Source organism: Drosophila gunungcola, chromosome 3R, assembly GCF_025200985.1.
Source record: "Drosophila gunungcola strain Sukarami chromosome 3R, Dgunungcola_SK_2, whole genome shotgun sequence".
Lineage (NCBI taxonomy): Eukaryota > Metazoa > Arthropoda > Insecta > Diptera > Drosophilidae > Drosophila > Drosophila gunungcola.
Genome location: NC_069139.1, coordinates 23,504,725 through 23,525,700, shown reverse-complemented (window position 1 = coordinate 23,525,700; position 20,976 = coordinate 23,504,725). Strand labels below are relative to the sequence as shown.

At 46.3% G+C, this 20,976-nt stretch overlaps 5 protein-coding genes across 7 annotated transcripts; 3 read left to right on the top strand and 2 right to left on the bottom strand.

Annotated features, from left to right (window-relative positions):
* Positions 1-110: 110 nt before the first annotated feature.
* On the bottom strand, positions 111-13,622 carry LOC128257921 (uncharacterized). 3 transcript variants are annotated; one of them, XM_052989238.1, is made up of 15 exons: positions 12,606-13,622; positions 11,758-11,841; positions 11,509-11,699; positions 10,958-11,119; positions 10,744-10,889; positions 9,897-10,479; positions 8,587-9,408; positions 8,492-8,518; positions 7,444-7,524; positions 7,068-7,204; positions 4,470-7,001; positions 2,616-3,458; positions 1,636-2,561; positions 827-1,034; positions 112-760 (listed from the first exon to the last, which is right to left on the bottom strand). In XM_052989238.1, exons 1-15 carry the CDS (start codon positions 13,122-13,124, stop codon positions 393-395), a joined length of 7,629 nt encoding a protein of 2,542 aa, XP_052845198.1. In that variant the 5' UTR covers positions 13,125-13,622; the 3' UTR covers positions 112-392. The 3 variants fall into 3 exon arrangements, with proteins under 3 accessions (XP_052845373.1, XP_052845198.1, XP_052845284.1); XM_052989324.1 differs by having other exon boundaries at positions 11,509-11,687; XM_052989413.1 differs by lacking the exon at positions 2,616-3,458 and having other exon boundaries at positions 111-760; positions 1,636-1,965; positions 4,561-7,001.
* Positions 13,623-14,489: 867 nt separating this feature from the next.
* Positions 14,490-14,772, top strand: LOC128266201 (cytochrome c oxidase assembly factor 4 homolog, mitochondrial). The gene has a single exon (XM_053002552.1). The coding sequence runs from the start codon at positions 14,575-14,577 to the stop codon at positions 14,770-14,772; it is 198 nt and encodes a 65-aa protein (XP_052858512.1). The 5' UTR covers positions 14,490-14,574.
* On the top strand, positions 14,756-15,223 carry LOC128266200 (peptidyl-tRNA hydrolase 2, mitochondrial). The gene has a single exon (XM_053002551.1). It carries the CDS (start codon positions 14,756-14,758, stop codon positions 15,173-15,175), a length of 420 nt encoding a protein of 139 aa, XP_052858511.1. The 3' UTR covers positions 15,176-15,223.
* Positions 15,160-16,856, bottom strand: LOC128266199 (GTPase Era, mitochondrial). Its single transcript, XM_053002550.1, has 2 exons — positions 15,862-16,856; positions 15,160-15,415 (listed from the first exon to the last, which is right to left on the bottom strand). Exons 1-2 carry the CDS (start codon positions 16,802-16,804, stop codon positions 15,228-15,230), a joined length of 1,131 nt encoding a protein of 376 aa, XP_052858510.1. The 5' UTR covers positions 16,805-16,856; the 3' UTR covers positions 15,160-15,227.
* Positions 16,857-17,707: 851 nt separating this feature from the next.
* On the top strand, positions 17,708-20,883 carry LOC128262190 (L-dopachrome tautomerase yellow-f2). Its single transcript, XM_052996341.1, has 4 exons — positions 17,708-17,962; positions 18,481-18,870; positions 19,592-20,247; positions 20,611-20,883. Exons 1-4 carry the CDS (start codon positions 17,791-17,793, stop codon positions 20,749-20,751), a joined length of 1,359 nt encoding a protein of 452 aa, XP_052852301.1. The 5' UTR covers positions 17,708-17,790; the 3' UTR covers positions 20,752-20,883.
* Positions 20,884-20,976: the final 93 nt, after the last annotated feature.

Below are 20,976 nucleotides of genomic sequence, written 5' to 3'. Positions count from 1 at the left end.
TTAAGTGGTAAACATCGAAAAACTTAAAAAAAAAAAACAAAATCTGTAAGTGAGATTAACACATTTAATATCATATGCAATATAATTCCCAACTTAATAATTTCTCAGGTAAAGTTCCATTTAAGTTAATTTTTTCTTTATTTTTCTCTTTTTTGTTGAAACATTGAAATTGACTCCTAAGCCATTTTAAATGATTCCTTGGATGCGTTTTCTGTTTTCTGTTTTTTGTAATTTTATGTTTCGTTTTTTTTTGTTTTTCTGGTTTTCATATATCGTTTTTCAGCCCTATCGATGAAATGTCTGCGTTTGTGGAGAGCGGGATGAATGTGAGGGAGGAGTTTCGCATCGATCTGCTGGCCATGGAGATGCAGCATCGCCTCTTGTCATGTGGCTCACCACCAGGCGGCGGCCGCATTGGCGGCTCCTCCGGCGGTGGCATCCGCCGCGGGAGCATCGCCCGGCCCTCCTGTCCCGTTGAGCCGCGAGCACTGCTCGGCATCGCTCGCGATCTGCAGCGCACTCATGTTCTGGACGAACGTCTCCAGGGCGGCGGCACTCTCGTCCGGACTGTACGGCGAGGTTCGCTGGCTGAGCGGACTGCGGCGCAGGAATTCGTTCAGGTCGCTGGCCACGCTGGCCGCCTTCGATCCTCCCACCGGCACCACCGAGGGATCGAAATCGTAGCCAAAGGGATCCGGCGGAGGAGCCGCCGGCTGCGGCATTCGCGTCAGCAGATTGTTCTGCACAAAGAGGTGGGAATCTGCGAAGTGGTTGTTGGTTATTGGTTATTTGCAGTTGGATTGCACCTATCCTCATCAGTACTCACCACTGCCGTAGTCGGCGGCCACGTTGTCGCAGTAGTTGGCACCTGGACCGACGCCCGCCTGCTGCTGCTGCTGCTGCTGCTGTTGTGGATCATAGGCGTTCGTGGAGCGCACTCGGCTGCCAAACACGCTGGTAATCTCGACATGGTGCGGCGATGGCGACGCGTTGTTGCGCGTGAAGTTGGACTCCGAAATATTGTGTATGGAGACCTGCAAATGAAGATGAAGTGGGTTAATCCGGAAGACTAGTTCCAAACTGTTCGGTGTGACATTTAAATATTTCAGTTGCAAAAGCTTTAAATTAAACCTCTTCAGAGCGAAATCTTAAATGACATTTTTAAGATTTCGATTATTTACTAATCACTCAAAAATTCATTTTATTGAATACCCTGGTAACCCTGTAAAAAACCGATATAACGGGCATTTAAAATTTTGTGTGATACAATGACTGTTTAAAATATTAAATATTTATATGGAAAAGGGGGTTCAAAAAGTTAAAAAACATCAAAGCGCTGTTGAGATATTTTTTTTAAATTATTACATTAAGGCAAACTGGGATTCACAGCTTAAGCATTGGAGTTTGTTAAAGAAAAGCATACGATTTGATAAGAACGGAATGCAATGATACATTTATTTTCATATGTCCTCCATAAAAACTCAAAGTGTGCACCCATTTCCATTGGAATTCCCCTCATTAGGATGAGAAAAATGAAACGAATGGACTTGGAATGGAATGGTGATTCTCAAGGGACACCGGACAGTTTGAATAGATCTCCTGGCCCAACAGCCAGTTCCCAGACCAGTCACGCACCTCGTTGTTGAGATGCTGGCCCGGTATCAAGTTCTTGAGGAAGGCGGCGTCGTCGTAGCGAATGACCCCGGTGTTGGGTATGCCCTCCAGGTAGGAATTGAAACCGGTGATGGTGGGCGGCGGCGAGTCGTCGCCACAGTTGTGGTGCATGTGGCATTCGCTCGATCCGCCGCCGCTGCCTCCGCCGACGCCGCCGCCAGGAGCCTGGGAAGCGGCTGCCGCTGCCGCTGAGAACACCTCGAAGCCGTTGTAGTAGCTCGACTGCTGGTACTTCTCCTGCAACGGAACGCCTCCGCCTGTTCCTGGCCCAGAATTGTACTCCGACGACGGCTGCTGCTGCTGATGCTGCTGGCCAAAGCTCGGCCATTTGCTGTCCTTGGCCTTTTGTTTCAGCTCGCTGCCGATGGCCGAGAGACACTTCTGCGACTGCTTGGGACGGGCAATCACCGCCGCATCGCCGACCAGTCGGCCGGGACTGTTGCCTCCACTTTCGGTGCTGCTAGGTGGCACGTTGGTGCAGCTAATACTGATATTGTTGTGCGTCCCGTTGCCGCCATTGCTGCTGCCACTGCTGGCCGCTCCACTGGAGAAGTAGGAGAAGTTGTTGGTGTTCCCGCTGCCGCTGTTGCTACCGCTGCCGCTGCTAACCTGGCCAACAGTGGCTGTAGTGGCCTGTTGCTGATGCTGCTGCTGTTGCTGCTTCTGCTGCGTGGCCCGTGCCGCCTCGGCCACCGCTTCCTGGGGCGTGTAGTAGTTGACGTTGCCGCCAAACTGCCGGTAGCCGCCCATGGCCAGGCCATTCGTAACCGCCTGATGCAGCGCCGGATTGCGTATGGTGAACATGCCGTTCTCGTTCTTAATGATGGCGGCAGGCTGATCCATGGGCATTGGCGAAGCAACTGGCATACCAGTGCCAAAGTTTCGCACTGCAAGTTATTGGTTTTATCAAGTCATCCTTTAATGTATTATGCTACACTTACCTGGCGGCATTGGATTGGGATTCGGTGGCATCATGCCACCGCCGGCCACTGGCCCGTTGCCTTGGTGGAACATGGGATTACGCAGCGTGATAATGTTGCCGCTGGCATTGGTTTCTATGGTGGCTGCAGCGGCTTGCGAGGATGTTGTTTTAAGGCCATCCCCTGCTCCCGATCCTGAGGCTCCTCCGCCCGATCGCTGCTTGTTGGCCGCTCCGGAACTGCCATTATTACCGCCGCTTCCACCACCACCACCGGACTTGCCACGATTGCGACGCCGTCGCCTCGAGGACTTACCACTGGCACTGGCCGCCGATGCCGCTGCAGCCACATTTGGCGGTGCCGCTGGAGCCTGGCTGTTGCGAATTGGTCGCGGATTGGCCTCCACCATGATCACGCCATTGGGATCCATGCCCGCGGCCCCAGCTGCTCCATAATAGCCGGCCAGGAGGTGCGACTGCTGCTGGAAGTGATGCTGCTGCGGCTGCTGCTGATGCTGCTGCTGATGCTGCTGCTGGTGCTCGGAAAGCGGTTTGGACAGCAGCCGGATGGACTCGCTCTTCTGGCGCAGCTGCTCGCTCTTGGCCGGGTCCACCTTGGTGAGCGTGATGCCGGGCGGCAGTGAGAGATGCTCCACTTGGACGCCGCGGTTCAGCTGGTCCATGATGCTGCAGTTGGGCGACTGCGATGGCTGCTTCGAGCTGCCACTGCCGCCCGACTGGCCGATGCGCAGGTGCTGCATCTGCTGGGCCAGGGTGCTGGCGTAGCTGCCTGTCTGCGGCGGAGGTATGGCCACTTCGTTGGGGTTGAAATAGCCCATGTTGTGTGGAATGCCGGAGAGATCCTCTGCAAGACAGGATAAGTGGAATGTCAGGGTGAATCAATATAAGTGTAAACAGGAAGGAGCGCTAAAATGGACTATAAAATAACCGTTACCTAGCAATTAATTTTCAAATTAGCTGTTACATTTTAGCTTATAACTTCTAATATAATGGTTCGATTTGAAAGATATCGAAAGTTATTGACCAAATTAACATATACATACATATGTATGTACATCCTTATAAATGAACTCTAGCATGTCTCAGCTTGACATGGCAAACTTTCGCCATTCGTGGGCGTCAGAGTGGGCGTGGCCACGTTTTGAAATAAACTTTCGCTGCATAGGCATAACTTGAATCTGCATGCAATATACCAAATTTCTAGCTTTTATAGTTTCCGTTTGATTGACCTTCATACGGACACACACAGTGTTGGGGTGTACCAAGATATGTGTACCTAGGTAGGTACCTACCTACCTGCCTTACCTACGTTACGATTTTTAATTATCTTAAGAATTTGCTATGTTAGTTATTTAGGTACTGAAATATCTATATTTACTTTTGTTTTCAAATTAGCATGATAACAATAAATTGAATTTGGTTTTATTTTCGCCAATGTACAAATAAAAAATATAATTTGACTGCAACTTGAAGAAAATTTAGTTCCACCGCATATGCAAGATAAACGATGTTTCTTTTTACTTGTTTCTACAACCAGACTCAATTGCCAGATATAATTCAACTACAACTTCGTGAAAATTAAAAAAATTTGCCTTTGTGTACCTTTTATCTTACCTAGGTACTTTTTTATCTAAATGCCTTGTAATTTCCTTAATCCAAAAAACTATTACCTTTCCCAACACTGGATTTCTTTCATACAGCGATTGATCGTGATCAAGAATATACTTTATAGGTTCCTTCAACCTATTAGATACTTTTCAACGTGTTCAATGTACCCTTTTACTCTACAAGTAATGGAACTATGCTATTGTAGAGAATTTTAAAGTCAAGTATCTACTAGTTTCCCCTAACTCACCCTGCTTCTGGCGATGTCCGCGCTTGCCGCGCTGCGATCTCTTCGAAGGAGCACTTGCCTCGACGGGATGAGCATTGGAGTGCTGCTGAACCTGCGGCTGCTGCTGCTGCTGCTGTTGGCCACCAGTTGAGGGCTTCGTCCGACCATTTCCCCGGCCACCACGCGACTGCTGGTGCGCCTGCTGAGGCGGCTGGCTCTGGGCACTGCGATTGGATTCGGGATTTCCAGGAGTCTGCTTCTGCTTTCGCGCGGATTCCGCTGGCCGCTGAGGCTGGCTCTTGGCAGGCGGCGCCTTCTCCTGCTGATACGACGACTGCTGCTGCTGCTGTTGGGGATTGGACTTGCCAGCGGCGGGAGTGGCGGCCTTGCCTCTTGCCTGGGCCTGAACCTTCGCTGGTTGCGAGGCCTGCTGCTTTTGCGGCGCCTCCTGTTGCCTCACCTTCTTGGCAGGCGCGGCAGCTGGAGCTGGAGCAGGAGCAGCTGGCTTCGGTTTGGTGACCACTGGAGGAGCAACTGGCTTGGCCACTGGAGCAGCTGGCAGTTTGTTGGGCTGCTGTCTGATGGGCTGTGGCGGTGGTGCTGGCACTTCTGCCCCATCCTCGGACTCGCTGCCTGTTTCCCACTCGCCCTCCGACGAATCTTGCATGTGCAGCGACTTGAAGGGATTGTTGTCCAGCTGGCCGGGATCCAGTCGCGACTTGAGCCGCTTCTGCCTCTTGGGAGGCTCTGGATCAGGCTCTGGCACTGGCACTGGCACTGGCGCCACCTCCACAACCTTGGGCGGCAACGGCTTGGCAGCCGGTTTCTTGTGTGCAGCCTTTGGCTTCACACTGCACACCGAGCTCTCGCGCGTGCTCTGCGGCGTCTGCGACTTGGAGGAGTTGCTGCTCGCGGTGGAACTGGAGGCGGTGGCCACCGCCACAGCGGTTTTCTTCGCCTGCTTCTTGCTCTTCAGCTTGGCCTCCTGTTCCGCCGCCGCCGCTGCTGCTGCCGCCGCTGCTGCTGCCGCCGCTGCTGCTGCTGCTGCTGCTGCCGCTGCAGCTCGCTTAGCCTCTTTCTTCTTGGCCTTGGCGCTCTTTTCCGGTGCTGAAGCCGGAGCTGCGACGGGCGGAGGGGTGGGTTCTTCCGGCTGGGACGGGGCCGAAGCCACCATGTGCCCGTTGACAAAGGTGTAGAGCAGCTTGTCCTCGTGCGGAGCACTGCCCTTGGCCACCACGGTCACCTGCTGCTCGGCGCCCGGATGGGGCAGCTGCACCCGGCGTATGGTCACAATGCGCTTAGAGGGATCGGCAGTGATGGAGTTGGTCGCCATGGCGGCAATCACATCCCGTGAGAGTTGCGGCGGATGCTGTGACTGCTGGGGCGGGGCAAAACATACGGGCATGTTCTGCTGACCCAGAACTGCAGCTGGAGCCGGAACTGTAGCTGAATAGAAGGAGGTGCTGCTGGTGCTGCTGGTGCTGCTGAACTGGGGGTACTGCAGCACAGGTGGCGGTGGGCCAGCAGTTTCGGCAGTGGCCACCATTGGCGAGCCCCCGTTGAGGATCTCCTCCAGCTGGGCCATCTTGGCCAGCTGCTGCTGCTTGGTGGGCAGGTAGGAGAACTTGAACTCGCTGTTCGACTGCTTGACGGTGGCAATGAGCTCGAGGATTACCGTCTCCACCTTCGCCTTGGCCCGCTGCAGGTTTTTGATGTTCGCTTCCAGCTCTCCGATGCGCTTCTTCTCTCTTTTTCGGCCGCCCGCGGCCGTCAGTGCCTTCATCTCGTACTTGTCGATGAACTCCTTGAAGTAGATGTCTAGAAAGTGGCCGCGCAAATCCTCCAGCTCCTTGATGCGCTTCTCCTCCTCCTTGCGCATCTTCTGCTTGGCCTTCTTGGCCGCCTTCTTTGGGTTGGAGGTCTGCGGCTGCTGCGACTTGCCCTCGATGAAGTTGAGCGTCTCGTTGATCCAGCGCTGCTGATCTTGTTGGCTGTCCTGCTGCCTGTAGGTGCCCAGGAACGCGACAAAGTCCTGCATCATGCCCTCCTTGCTGAAGCCGGCCGGAAAGCCGCGTTTGAAAGCGGCCACCGCAGCGGCCGATCCTGCGGCAGCTCCCGCCACCCCGGCGTCCGTGGTATCCGTGTGCATCTGGAGACGCTTGCAGAGGCTGTTCAGGCGCAGCAGACTGTTGGCGCCCTCCTGCTCCAACGCCTCGCCAATCTCGGTGAAAGCTGCCGCTGCGGCCGCCGCCGAGGCGAACTCTTTCAGGGTGGGTGGCTGGTTGGGCGGCAGGGATTCGGCCTTGGGCGGCCGCTTCGGTGGGATGGCTGCCGGCGCTGGCACAACAACTGGCTCCGGCACTGCGGACTTGGCCTTTGATGGCGTGGCCTCCTCCGTGGACTTGGTCTTGCGATCGTTGACAATCTGGGAGAGCTTCTTGCGCAGTCGATCCCGCGTCTCGTTGAAGCGCGCATGATTGCACTCCTTTTTGACGCGTTTCTTTGAGTGATTCTCCTTGCAGGGCTCCCCAATGTCCGCATAGTCAGCACAGCCTAGAGGTTAGAGAAGCCCACAATTCCATTATTTTCTAAAGGGAAATATAAAATAGTTATTCTTACATTTGCGCATCTTCTCCTTGCTCTTCTTGCTGCCTCCCGCATCGCCATTGCGGCCACCGGATTGCGACAAGTTGGAATCGCCTCCCTTGGATTTGGCACCCGATAAGCCGGTAGTGCTATCTGGCTTAGTACGTTTTCTGAAAGGATAACAGACATAAGTTTGTATGGACTTTAAGGGAAAGAAAATAAAGATTTGATCAAGTAAATTTAGTGCTATCTATCTAGCTTATTAGTTACTTTAAAATGATTTCAAGTATTTTATTTATTTATTTATTTATACAAAGCTAAATTATAGTTAAAACTAAAAGTTAAAGTTTAAACTTAAAGTTTAAAATACTCCCTTTGGAGTATGTGTTATTTTTAGTTCTATACTTACATTATCTGAGAATCATGCAACATCATGAGCTGATCCACTCCAAATTGCATCTTTTCTATGTTGGCATCACCCAGCGTAAAACTGCAAAGGGAATAAAAAATGTATTACAAATCGGAAAAGTGTAACAGAGCACAATCTAATTTTCCCTATACTCGTTTACAAAATGTCATTTGCTGTCATACAAAGCCTGCTGCATTGCAATGTTGCCACGGAACCGAAAGAACAGTCTCCTTTTTCTACATAGTATTACTCCGTTTAAAATAGCATTAAGAGATTTAATATAAGAATTGAAAATGTTATTTTCCTTAGAATTGCTTTTTAAGTTCTTTGTTTGGGAAGCAATTCCTGATAGGGGATACCGTGATACGATGCAAAGTGTTTTCGAACAATCAACAATCGATAGATAAAGTTATCAATTAGTTCAGTGGTTTAGAGTAGGATTGCCAACTTTAGTTTAGTCAATGAATGCTATACCTCCTTTTTTTGTGAGTGAGATATTTAATTTAATACTTTTGCATGTTTTATTTGACCATTTTTGTTAATTACTGAAAAGTCAGCCAATCTAACCGGATAGAATAAGTACTTTTAGTTTTAGATTATTGAAAGGGCAACCCTTAAGTTGATGATGCAGAGTTCTCTAAGAATTCTTTTGCATGAAGTCAAAATAATCATAGAGTAAGAACTATATAGAGGCACTATTTGCTCTGCCGCTCTGCCAGGGATGCCACATAGATAAAATGAGAGAAAAATTTAAGTTTCTCACGGTTCGATTCGATTCTGCAGCTGAACTGCTCGCTCTCATTGTTAAGGGCTGGTGCGAGCAATGCAGATGCAAATTTAACTTCGAACATGGCTCTCAGTAGAACTTGGGTAGAGGTTCGGTGCCTCTATATTGTTCTTACTCTATGAAGAGAGCGGCAAAGCAAATAGTGCCCCTATTTATGTAGTTCTTACTCTATGAAATAAATATATAGAAACCCAAAAAAGACAGTCTATCTGTTGTGAATTAAGTTTAAAGGCAGTCAGAAAAATAAAATGTCATACTTACTCATCAGTGATTTTAAAAGGTGAATATCTGCATAAGTGGAATAGAAACATTAGTTAGCAATCTCCGTTGCAGGGATGACTTTGATCAAGACTTACCCAATAACCTGGGCCAGAAACTGCTCGAACCGGCCATCGTCCTTGTCGCCAACAACACTGTTCAGCCGCAGGCGCAGATCCCCCTTGAGCAGCTCCAGGTGGTCGAAATCCGTGCTGCTGGAGTTGAACTTGACAAAGAAGTTGGCGTAGATGGAGAGGACGAAAGTCCAGTAGGTTTTGTACACGTAGTGCTGGTTCCTCAGCTCCTGCAGCTCGGCAGGAGTGGGGGCCAGCTTCCGGTTGAAGAACATCAGCGAGGGCAGCGTGGAGCGCAGCTCCTCCCGCGTGAAGGACAGCGGCTGGAAGCAGCGCAGCAGATACTTGGTCAGCGGCGGCGACAGCTGGTTGGCCAGGATCTTCCTGGCCAGCTGGCAGGCGGATACCCGACAGTTCTCGCCGCAGAAGAACTGCGCCTCGATCGAGTCGTGGCGGTAGCGCTTCCTGGTGGTCAGGTGCTGGAACACCGCCCATGCGATGTGATATGTGGTGCGCAGGGTGTCCGTCGGCTCCGCCTGCCGCCGGAACACCGATCCGCTGTTGCTGCTGCCGCCGCTTCCGGTTGGTGACTCATCCTCCGGGAGATCGCTGGTGCGACGCTGCTGCTGGTGGGCGGCCGAGGAGCTCGTACTGGCCGTCATCGCCATTGCCGCCGTAGCCGCATTGTGCTTAGCCTCGTCGCTGGTGCAGGTGCTGAGGATCTTGGACTTCATCAGCTTCGGATCCTTCTCGACAATGCCGAGCGTTGTGCACTTGGCACAATGGCCCGCTTGCCGCGGTCGCAATGGAGTTCCGGCGATGGAGCAAGTGATGCATTTACAGTCCCTACAAAAAGGAAAAAGGATTTAAGTATTAAGAGTTTTTTATAATAGAAGGCTGAATATGAAAAAGATTAGAAGTTTTCGTAATAAATGCTTTGGTAAAGCCTTAAAGGCTAAACCCTTTTTTACGAGCTGATAATAAATTGCAGTGTATAATGTTTTTATAAATTCATAAATTCATACTTTGCATTTTAAAAATGGTTCTTAAATGAAGGGAAATTTAAGAGATCTACATATTAATGATAACGATTTAATGAAAGCATTTTAGAGAGGGCTCCTAAAACTTTAGTTCCTTTAGTTGCTAAGGCCTGCTATTAAATTGTATTATTAGGTATACCTAATTTGGCCAGTTAAATGTTATTATAATTTAATCGAAAACTTTGTAATAAAAAAATGGTTGCCCTCTCTTTTATTTTAGAGAACACAGAATGATCTACATGATAATTATTACGATCTGATGAAAGTATTTCAGATAGGACTCATAAAACTTACTCGTTATGGTGCTCGAGCAATGAATTGCACTTCTTGCAGAGATCCTCGTGCACCAGCTTATTGGGCGGATCGTAGAAGCCGTCCGGCCACTTCAGCTTCGTGAAGGCCATGATGTTCTTCCAGGCCAGCTGGCGATCCACGATGCGCTGGAAGTCGATGAACTCATCGTCGCTGATGTCCGGCAGCGAGAACGAGGTGGCGTCCAGGACGACCTTGTCGAATATGTTGTACACATCCAGCAGGCCCATCCGGCGCTCGTGCTCCGTGGGCGACAAGTTAAACTTGTTCAGCTCGATCCAGATGTCTGTCCAGCGGCGCTCGATGGAGTGCATGTGTTCGTCGAACAGCATGTACCGCTTGATCAGCGCCGTCGTCTGGGCCGACGGGGCCGCCTCCTTCAGCGACAGGATGCAGGCCAGCATGGTGTCCCCCAGGGGCGTGAACACGTGCTGCTGGAACAGACGCTGGCACAGCAGCACCCACGAAAGCTTGAACTTGCGCAGAAAGTCGTTCTCAAACGCAAACAGGCTGAGGGAGATCTTCTGCGAGATGCAATTCAGATCGGAGTAGCCATCAAGAATGTCTAAACGGGATTAAATGGAGCAGTGAATCATAATTAATACATATACTTATTTAAGAAGCTAAGGCTTAGGGGAAAGCATTCTAGCGGTTAAATTCATTCGTATTTCTTGGAATAAACGCTAATAAATTTATGCAATACGTCAGAGTTCATAAAAGGCCGTCATTAAACAAATGTTATAAAAAAAAACCATTCCAAGTTTATTTAATCACTCTTTGCTGATTGGAATGAAAATATATGCGTCATTTTCTTTAGTTTTGCTCTTACATGTCAGCATCCTTTCTGCGGAAATTTTCTCGTTCTCCTGTATATTCTGGGCAATTTCGATCATGCCCTCTGAGAATGCCTTCACAATGCATTCCACATTATAGGCGAGTATTTGTAGCAGCAGCATGGGATTGTTGGCCATCAAGCTGGAAAGTAGAAAAGGTTGCAATCAACGCTTTTAGTAAAATACTCCTCTCAGGAGCGTTCCGCTTACATGGCGCTGAATAGCACTAATATCATATTATCGGAGATCGCAGTATCATCAATAAAATCAAGATATTCGGCATTCTTATCGTAGAGGTAGCCGCTTGTAATCCAATAGATCTCCTTGTTGCATTCAAGCAGCTTCTCAAACTTATTGTAGGCAGCATCGTTTCTGTAAAAAATATTATTTAATAGTAGATACGTTATTAATACATTAATTTATAATTTCTTTATTAAAAATATATATCTCTTATCTTGGTGTTTTCTAATTCCAACCAACAGTATGTGAATAATGATTCAAAAAATAAAATGATTCAATAATTAAATTGATTCAAGCTTGCTATCCTATTTCAAAAATTTCAAATAAAAATGTAAACAAAAAAATATTGATTTTTCCACGAAAGTTTATGACTAATCTTGATAACAAATAATATTAATTTGCAAGTATTTTGACCGTCTGACCTAAGATTAAGGCACGAAAAATGTATTACTATAAATCTCGAAATGTTTAAAACGCACTCCATAGTGTATACTTTTTAAAACTGTGTAGATTTGTCTTACTTCAGCATGGGACTGTAGGCTTTGATCAGTACGTCCAGCAACATGACCACCATGTGCGCAGCCTTAAATTGATCCATCATAATAGCCATGATGGTTTCGCGGTATTCGAGACATTCCTTGCAGGAACAAAACGTGAAGAACTCCTCCTTCCGGTGTTTCACAAATATGAAGGCAAGATTCTGGAAATATAGCTGCAATGGATTAGGAGTACGTTACGTGATAAAGTGCTAGTATTTCAGGAAAACGCACCGTAATTGCACGCAGCTGCCCGTCGGCATCACGCAGCGGATTCTTTGGATCCTCCGAGAACAGACGCATGTTCTCAATGGCCATCTGGAATAAGGATATAACAGCGTTAGCGATCATAATTTACTATACTCTTAAGAGTATAAAATCGTTTTTAATAGGAGTAGTTCTTATTTTCATGTGTTGATCTTCCATGTATTTTATCTATCCAAATATGTACCATTACGTTTGGTTTAAACACAATAATATGTTAGCTAATGCTTATTTGATTGATTATACTAATATTCAAATCTAGTTAAAATTTTTGTATTTGAGGTGTGTAAAAATGATCCAATAAGATAACCACTTAGTAAAAACTGGATCTTTGTGTCCAATTGTAATACTATAAAGTTTTTTAAATGCTTAGCTAATTCTAAAATACTAAATACGAGAGCATCTTGTTTGTTTTACTAATCTAAAAGACAGACTACTTCTTGTTTTTGACTATAAATTCAGCGAAACTTGGCATCCCTTTAGGAAACTATTAATCAATATTATTCCATCTAGTTTGATTTACTTGTCCAATAGCCAATCAAAATTTGCAATAGGAATAATTTGAGGATCTCCCCAGACTTATTATTCTCAGCCAAATACAATACAATTTATAGGAAAAGGTCGTCCTTCCAATTATTTATAGTTTTAATATACGATCTATTTTCCATGTTATAAAAATTCCAACAAGCTCAGGAACTATTAGCTCTATATCCAAACAAAATACTTCTAGTGGGACCGTAATTTACAATAAGCTAGCCTCAGTACGTGATATTATCAATAGTTGTATCCCTAGTCTTATTGTCCCTTTGAAAACCCACCAAATATGAACGCGTCTCGTCGTTGGGATCGCCGCCGCCCGTGTGCTCGCACTCGTGGAGCAGCTTGTCGCTGAGCTCCAGCTCGATGGCGTTGTCCTCCCGCTGGCTCCACTGCATCAGGGAGACGACCTCCTTGTAGACCGTCTCCGCCTTGGGGGCGGGGGCGTAGGGATCGAAGGGCGGCAGGGCGAGGATCGTGTGCAGCGTGTTGATGATGTTGCCCTCGGGAAAGTTGAGCCGCTCCAGGAGATGGCAGGGCGGCGAGCTGCTCCGCGCCGGCTTCGCGTGCTGCTGGACAGCAGGCGGTGGCGACGGATTCAGCTGGGAAGTGGCGGTGGCGGCGGCGGCAGCATCGGCGGAGCAGTAGGAGGAGGATGTGGCCTCCACATCCACATCCATATCCCCGTCCAGGGCGGACATCACATGGCAGCAGGAGGGCGACACCTCACATGGCAGTTCGCCATTCACCAGCGGCTCCTCCGCATCCGTTTCTTTGGTGTGCGCCACCTGATCGGCCATCGTGATCGGCGGGGGGTTGGGGGGCTGTTGGGTTGGCCAACCGACCAACTCAATCCCCGGACCGGACCAAATCGGATTGGGATTGCGATTGGATCACTTGCTAGTCTTTGGTGCTTCTGCTGGCCAATTCCGCGTATGCGCGACGCATTATTATATACGAAATCACAGATGTAGATGCACTTTCACTCGTTTCACTATATGTGTGTATGGGTTGCTGTGTGCGTGTGTGTGTGTGTGGGGATTGGATTGGTTTTGGTTTTGGAATCGAATTGGTTTGGAAAAGAACGCAACGCTAACGCGCCTTTCCCCTCGAAACGCGCCAAGTGCGCCTCTGGTTTACGGGCTTTCACTGCCGGGCCATCCGATTTCCGGGCACTTTCCGTTGCCTCGCCGTTTCCGTTCCGTTTGCACCCACGATTGTTGTGATTTTCCGCTTTTTGTGATTTTTCGCCTGCTCGTTGCAATTCGCTCGTTGCTCGTTGATTGCAATTGAAGCAGTGTGACCGACGTTTCTTTACTATGGAATACCTTAACGCCTCGCAAAGGGGGCCGGAAAATGATCAAACCTAATGGTCACACTTGTTTTGTAACAAATTTATTTTACACGCTATTTTTTGGACCTGTAATTTGTTTTTACTTGCGAATTGCGCGGGAACTGGGCTCTTAGAGGTCCCAAAAGTTTACAAAATCAAGGTTTCTGGAAGACTACCATGTCAGACAGTTTTTCCACTAAGAACGTTTTTTCACTAATATTCTTCCATTTCTTTTTTGTTTTCCCGCAAACTTGTAAAATTGATCTCGCTTAAAAGCCTAGGAAAAATGGTTTATTCTTCTTGATTAAGCGATCTAAAACAACCATTTTTTACAGTTTTTAGCCTTTTTAAAGCATGAAAGATTTCGAAAATGAGCGCAATCCTGCTTTTTAATATACATATTTAAATGAAATTAATTGTTTTAAGTTACTTAACACACTGCATAGTTCGAATTTAATTTAAATTGGAGATAACTGACATGTAAAAAGTCACATATAGCGTGTTTAATGTTTTGATAAAAGAAGATGTAGATCAGACTAGATTTAGTAATCGTTATTTGCCATATAAATAAATAAACAAAGTGTACTCGACTTTTATTTTTTAAAATACATATATAATTTATTGTTGTTTTTGTTTTCTATATCGTATATTTTCCATTAGCTTTACTAACATATATAACATTCCGCTTGTTTTTGCACTTCACATGATGGCTGAAATTGTAAGCCTATATATTCAGTTTCATATATATTTACTGCGCTTCAATACAAAATGCGATATCTTAGTGCCAAACTTATATCGCACTAAAGTAATCGAAAACTATCGTTAATCTATGCGATTCGTTGGCAACCCTGACCGAATTTCGTAATTCGAAACGAACTGGAGCAAAAGCAATTTCAGCCGGCTGCGTGCAGAAAAAAATGTCCGCAGCGACGGATCAGGACCCAGTGGAACTGATGCTGAAGAAGACCGGTTGCATAGAGCTCCACTACAAGGTGCAGGAGTGCATTGCCGAAACGGGCGACTGGCGGGCCTGCCAGGACAAGGTGAAGGAGTTCCGGGCTTGTATGCAGAAGTACGTGGAGCAGCAGAGCCAGAAATATGCCCACGTCAAGTAGCATCCTGCAGAAGTTCCTCAGCAACAGTTTGTCCTTCGGCAAGTCCACCAAACTGGCCCTGGTGGTGCGGTCCGATATCAAAATGTCCAAAGGCAAGACGGCGGCGCAGTGCGCCCACGCGGCAGTTATGTGCTACCAGGGCTCGGAGCAGGGCACCAAGCTCCAGAAAGCCATCCTGCAGCGATGGTGCCGCCTGGGCCAGCCAAAGATTGTCCTGCGCGTGGACAACTTCGAGCAGTTGAGCTCCCTGGAACGGCAGGCCCAGGAAGCGAACGTGGTGGCCGCCATGGTGCGGGATGCCGGTCGCACGCAGCTGGAATCGGGAACGGCCACCGTGCTGGGACTGGGTCCCGCCCCAGCCGAGGATCTGGACAAACTGGTGGCGCATTTGAAGCTTTTGTGAACTCTTAGGTTTATGTAACGTTACAAATAAAGTACAAGTAATCAACAACTGCTTAGGATGGGCTCTTCTTGCCCTTGGAAACCGTGGAGATGGTGAGCGACACCGCCTGGCCGAACATCTCCACCAGGTCCGAGGTTACCCGTTCCGTGATTTGGCGCAACTTGCCGTTGCCCTCGCCGCAAATCAGGCGCTCAATTCGCGTCGTCGGGCACAACACTTGCACGGAGGTGTAAATCACATCTGCAAAAGAGATCGGAGTAAGAAAGGATCTGGGAAATCCATGCCATAGAGTCAAGCATGAATGGTCATAAAGAACATAGGTTTTATACCAATGAATTGTTATTAAATGATAATACTAATATCAAGCTGGTCAATCCTATGCTGAAGAATTCGCGTTTGGTTTATATACTTAACAAATAGCTAATTGTTAGACATGAAACTTGTAGTACAAAAATATAAAGCTGTTTGGTCTGTGCTTAACTATGAATTCTTCAAAATAGGACGAATCAAACCGCATATTCTATAGATGAGTTTCGTCTTATCTGAGTCGAAACACAAAGCAAATGGGCTATAATTATGCTAAAGAATTTGCGGTTTAAGACCTATGCTACTTGTATTAGTACTATAATCTAGCATTTATTCAGCAGGACTCTAGTTGGCAAATGGTGGGCCTGTCTCCTGCTTACTCTTCTCCACACTGTAGTACTCCAGCTCGCACTTGAGGTTGTAGGGAATCTCCTGCGGCAAGTAGTCCAGCAGGCGGGCTCGCACGCTCTCCACAATCTGAGCCTCCGGTCTGGAGTCGGTGTGTTTGTCGGCTGGGTACTTCCAGGCCCTGGGCTTGGCCTGGCCCACCAGATAGTGCTGCAGCTCCTGCAGGCCGCTGCCCGTCATGGCGGAGACGAGGAAGACGTCGCTGAAGTGGCTCCAACTGAATTCCCGCTTGTTGAGGCGCACTTCCTTCGCCGGCGGATCCACTGCGGTGCTTCCCGGAGCTGCTCGCTTGCCCGCAGTCAGGGTGTCGTTGGTCAGGGTCTTGATGACGTCCAGGAGCATCCGCTTCGACTTTAGGGCATCAATCTTGTTGAGCACCAGGAAGCTGGGCAGGTGGCTGTACGCCTTCAGCGTGTCCAGGACCGTGGGGTGCAGCTCCTTCCTTGTCCATCCGTTTGAGGCATCGTGGACCACTGCAATGATGTCCGCATGCTGGATGGCATGGCGGTAGGCGCTCTTGAAGCTCTGGTCCAGGTGGTGCCGGCGGATCTCGTGCTGGGTCACCAGCCCCGGAGTGTCGTAGAAGACCAACTGCGTCTGGCCGGTGGTGCAGATGGCCGTGCTCGACTGGCGGGTGGTGTGCACCTTGGCCGAGGTGGGACACACGCGGTGGTTGACCGTGTTGTTGATGAACGTGCTCTTGCCCACATTGGGCACCCCGATTACGGCGACGTGCAGCGATCGCTGCTCCTCTCCGGGATTTCCGGACTGCACGGGCGGCGGACGCGTGGTCGGAGCAACTGCATCACTGGTTGGGGCGGCGCTGGTCAAGCTGCGCACGTTCACAACCAATAAATTGGGCTTTTTCGTGCTGTTGAGCAGTTTTAATGCGTTGACAAACAAATTAAACCGCATCTTGCAAAAGCCCTGTTTACACTTATTTACACAATTGCATGTCTGATATCGATTTCGATATAATTACCGATAATTTCCGGGCAATCGATGACTAGCACTCCTGTTTTTAAATTGCTTGGCGCAAAATTATTCTTTAATTTTTAAATAGAATTCCGTCCGGTAGAGTAAAAATTCGTTTGAACAAATATCTAAATAATACATCCCAGTGACTGCAAACAGATATTATAATAGATACAAAATTAAAACTAAACATAAGTAAAAACACACAAAATGTTATTTTACTAATAGGTTATACAAATATGTAAATATATAAATGAACAAATCACAATAGAATTGGTTGGTGAAACTTCTTCAACTTTCACTTTTTTTTTATTGTTCATCAATAATATTGATTAATGAATAGCAACCAATAATTTATTACTGCACAATGTGGGCTGCACATGTACCTACAAAATGAATTTAATGTCATTATGTCCCGAACTTAAATATGGGGCCAATGACCTTGTTCTTAATAATTCAGCACCCGCGTAAACTAACGTTTAATGATTACGAAATATTTTGTTTTAATTATTACGGCTTGATGATATTAAAACTTTAAGTCATTATTCTATACATTTGAATTAGTTAAAAATATTTAAATAAAATAAATAAATTTATTAAATATTTTTAGTTGAAAATAAAAATTGTTTGTTGATAAACAAATTACCAGTTTATTAACACTTCTATCATTTTGTTTATAATTACGAAGGTAATTTAATCTATAGTGTCGATTAGTATTGGCAATGTTATTAGGCTAACGAGTCGTAGAACCGGTTTGAGAACTCGTGAGAGTCTCACTTCCCTTATCAATTTAAATATTTAACTTTCGAGCTGCAGAGCGTGTAGATTTCAGTTGGGAACATATTGGCTTTCAGTCGCTATTGAAGTCTCAGCCTGGCAAGGCGAACGAGCCGAGCTTGATTAGTCCCCCCAGCATACGAAAAGCAATGTTATCGCCGCAACTACTGATTCCCTGCCTAATCGCGGGGTTACAACTGCTTTCCAAGGCAGAAGCTGATCCCATGATAGAGGTCTTCAAATGGAAGCAGATGGACTTCTACAATCGCGGCGATGGACATTCGGTGCTTACCGGGAGACCAGACAGACCCAGCTTCTCAGGTGAGTCAAGAAACAATTTTAACAGCTGAATGCAAAGTAAGTTTGCTACCTTTTTTATTTTCTACATAATAAAATGTACTAGCACATTAACTTATAAGTTCCAAACTTGTAGCTTTAGGATGACATTTTATAATGAAATACAATAATATATTTATAATTATTACGCCAGTCGTTCAATTGATATATATACATACTGTATGGCTCATTGGGTAAATCTAATAAATTGTATACGAAATTTATGGCTTAATAAATCATTGCCTTAATAACTTTAGTTTGGATCTAATTTGAGCGGATTTTTAAATATTCTAGAAACTTAAATTTGTACTATAAATAACACTATAATTTATAATTTATATTATAATAGTTTTATTATACTCCTAGATACATTGTATTTAGTTTACTATTTTAAAACTAAAGCCATTACAATATTATTGTACTTAAGTTTGCCGCTTTATTTTTTTGTTATATAAAAAAAACTTTTTCAATATATTGACTTAATTTTCTACCTTTTTCCCAAGCTCCGGTTGTCTTCCCTGGAAGATATTCACGTCGGAAGCGTGAGACTATGACCTCCCGCGATTCGCCGGTGGTCATAAATAACCGTGTGGGCAGTGATGACCCCAATGCCCCCTACATTCCGTACAACAATGTCCCAATGGGAACGACCCACTTCCGGGGACGCCTCTTTGTCACGATGCCGCGACGACGGGTGGGCATCCCGTCCACCTTGAACTACATCGATCTGGCCAAGGATGGACTAGATCGGAGCCCCAAGCTGCGGGCCTATCCCAACTTTGAGCTCAACCAGTTCAACGCGAGTGCGGAGAACCTGGTGTCCGTCTACAGGACCTCCGTGGATGCCTGCCAGCGACTTTGGTTTATCGACACTGGAATGCTGGAGTACCCAAGTGAGTTTGCTACAATCGAAGCTGATTATTCGCTTCTAATTTATGCGACCATGTAATAGCATTTTTATAGGGCTGTCGCTGCTTTCTAATTTAATAGTCAGATTGTATTAGGCTATTTTTATTTTATGTGATTATGAATGTATTGGCGCCTTATCAATACCAAAGTCAAGTCCAGCCTTCTTTTTTTATGGTCTAATACTCATTTACTATTTAAAATCAAGTTTCAAATTTCAATACTTTTATTCTCAGCTCATACAGATTTTAAAAATTGTAAATATATCAAACATAAACTCCTCTTAACGACGAAATAAGTGGTGACGAGCGCACCTTCAACATGACGAAAATTGATTAAACATTCTACTAAATAAATTCACTTTTTAAATATTCCCATTCGGCATGCTGAGTTACAAAATCCCTGTGTGGGCAAAACGTTTAAATATCTAGCTGATGTAGTCCAAATGGGAACTTTTAGATGAGTATTTATTTATAATTTTTCACAAAATACCACAAATTTTGTATGCTGAAATGCGATTATGACTTTTTTTTGCCTGTTAGAGGTGTATTTGTTTGATATGTAGAAGTCTTCTATGTGCGCTTCGTCCCTACATGTACTGCCTCCATAGAGCTCATTTTCAGCTTTACAAATATTTTTGTAAAACTTTAATTCCCTCTGCAAGGATCACATTTACCAATCAAAATTATTTAAAATTCTCCATTTTAGATAACCGCCAACAGATCCGGCTTCCCAGTATCTGGGTGGTCGATTTGGCCACGGATCGAGTGCTGAAGCGCTTCGACATCCCGGAGAGCATTGCGGAGACGGGTCGCGGACTGGCCAGCATCACCGTCGATGTGCAGGCGGGAAAGTGCGACGAGGCCTACGCCTATATTCCCGATCTGGTGTACCGGCGACTGTACGTCTATCACCTGCGAAACGATCGGATGTGGTCCTTCGAGCACAACTACTTCAACTTCGATCCGCTTTCCGGGGATCTGAGCATTGGAGGCCAGACCTTCCGCTGGGATGACGGCATCTTCTCAGTCACCTTGGGAGCACACAAGCCAGATGGCAGCCGAGACGTCTACTTCCATCCCATGGCCAGTACGCATGAGTTCGTGGTGTCCAACCGCGTTTTGCAGCAGGAGTCCAATGCTGGGCGCTCAGATCACGGAAACGATTTCCGGGTTTTGGGAAGCCGAGGTCCGTCCACACAGTCCACGATGCACGGATACGATCCAAGAACCGGAGTGATCTTCTTCGCTGAGATCCAGAAAAACGGAGTGGGCTGCTGGAAGACCAGCAAGCCGATCTCGGCGGAAAACTATGGCACTGTGGACTCCAATGCAAGGGATATGATCTACCCCAGTGACTTGTCGGTAAGCAAAACTATTAATTTTCAATTTAATGTGTCTAGATCGATAGTGATGCTGATTAGGAATATAAATACTTTATAGGGTTTATAGATCGATAGGGATGCTGATTAAGAATACTTTATAGGGTTGTTAACTGAAATAATCCAGGGTATAGAAGTATTTTGTGTTGTTTCTTTTATTTTTTTTTTGACCCAACAGAATTTCGCAATTTGTGGGCGTTAAAGTGGGCGTGGTAATAACTAGAATGAAATCTATACTATTCATACATTTTGATCCTGATCCAGATTAAATACTTTAAAGCTAAAAAGAAGGTCAGAGAAGTGAAACCCAATAACAGTCATATTTTATTGATCGTTATTTTTACAGATCGACGAGGAAGGAACTATTTGGGTGATGTCCAACTCCATGCCCATTTTTATTTACTCCACGCTGGACACCAATGTATACAACTTTCGCATTTGGAAGCAAAAGGCTTCGCTGGCGAAAAGGGGAACAGTTTGTGAGTGATTTGAGAGGAATCGCTCGAATGGATGTTGCCCAAGTTAGTTGAATAAGTAACAATATATAATTAAGTGAATAGAAATTAACCACTGAAACTTTTGTACAAAATATATGCACCGTTGAAATTGACAAATTAAAGTCCTTATTTTTATAGCATCCTAAAAGTTGGAAAAGGGGTTGTCTTGTGGCCCGAATCAAATGGAGAAACAAATAAGGAAGCTTATTTGATCA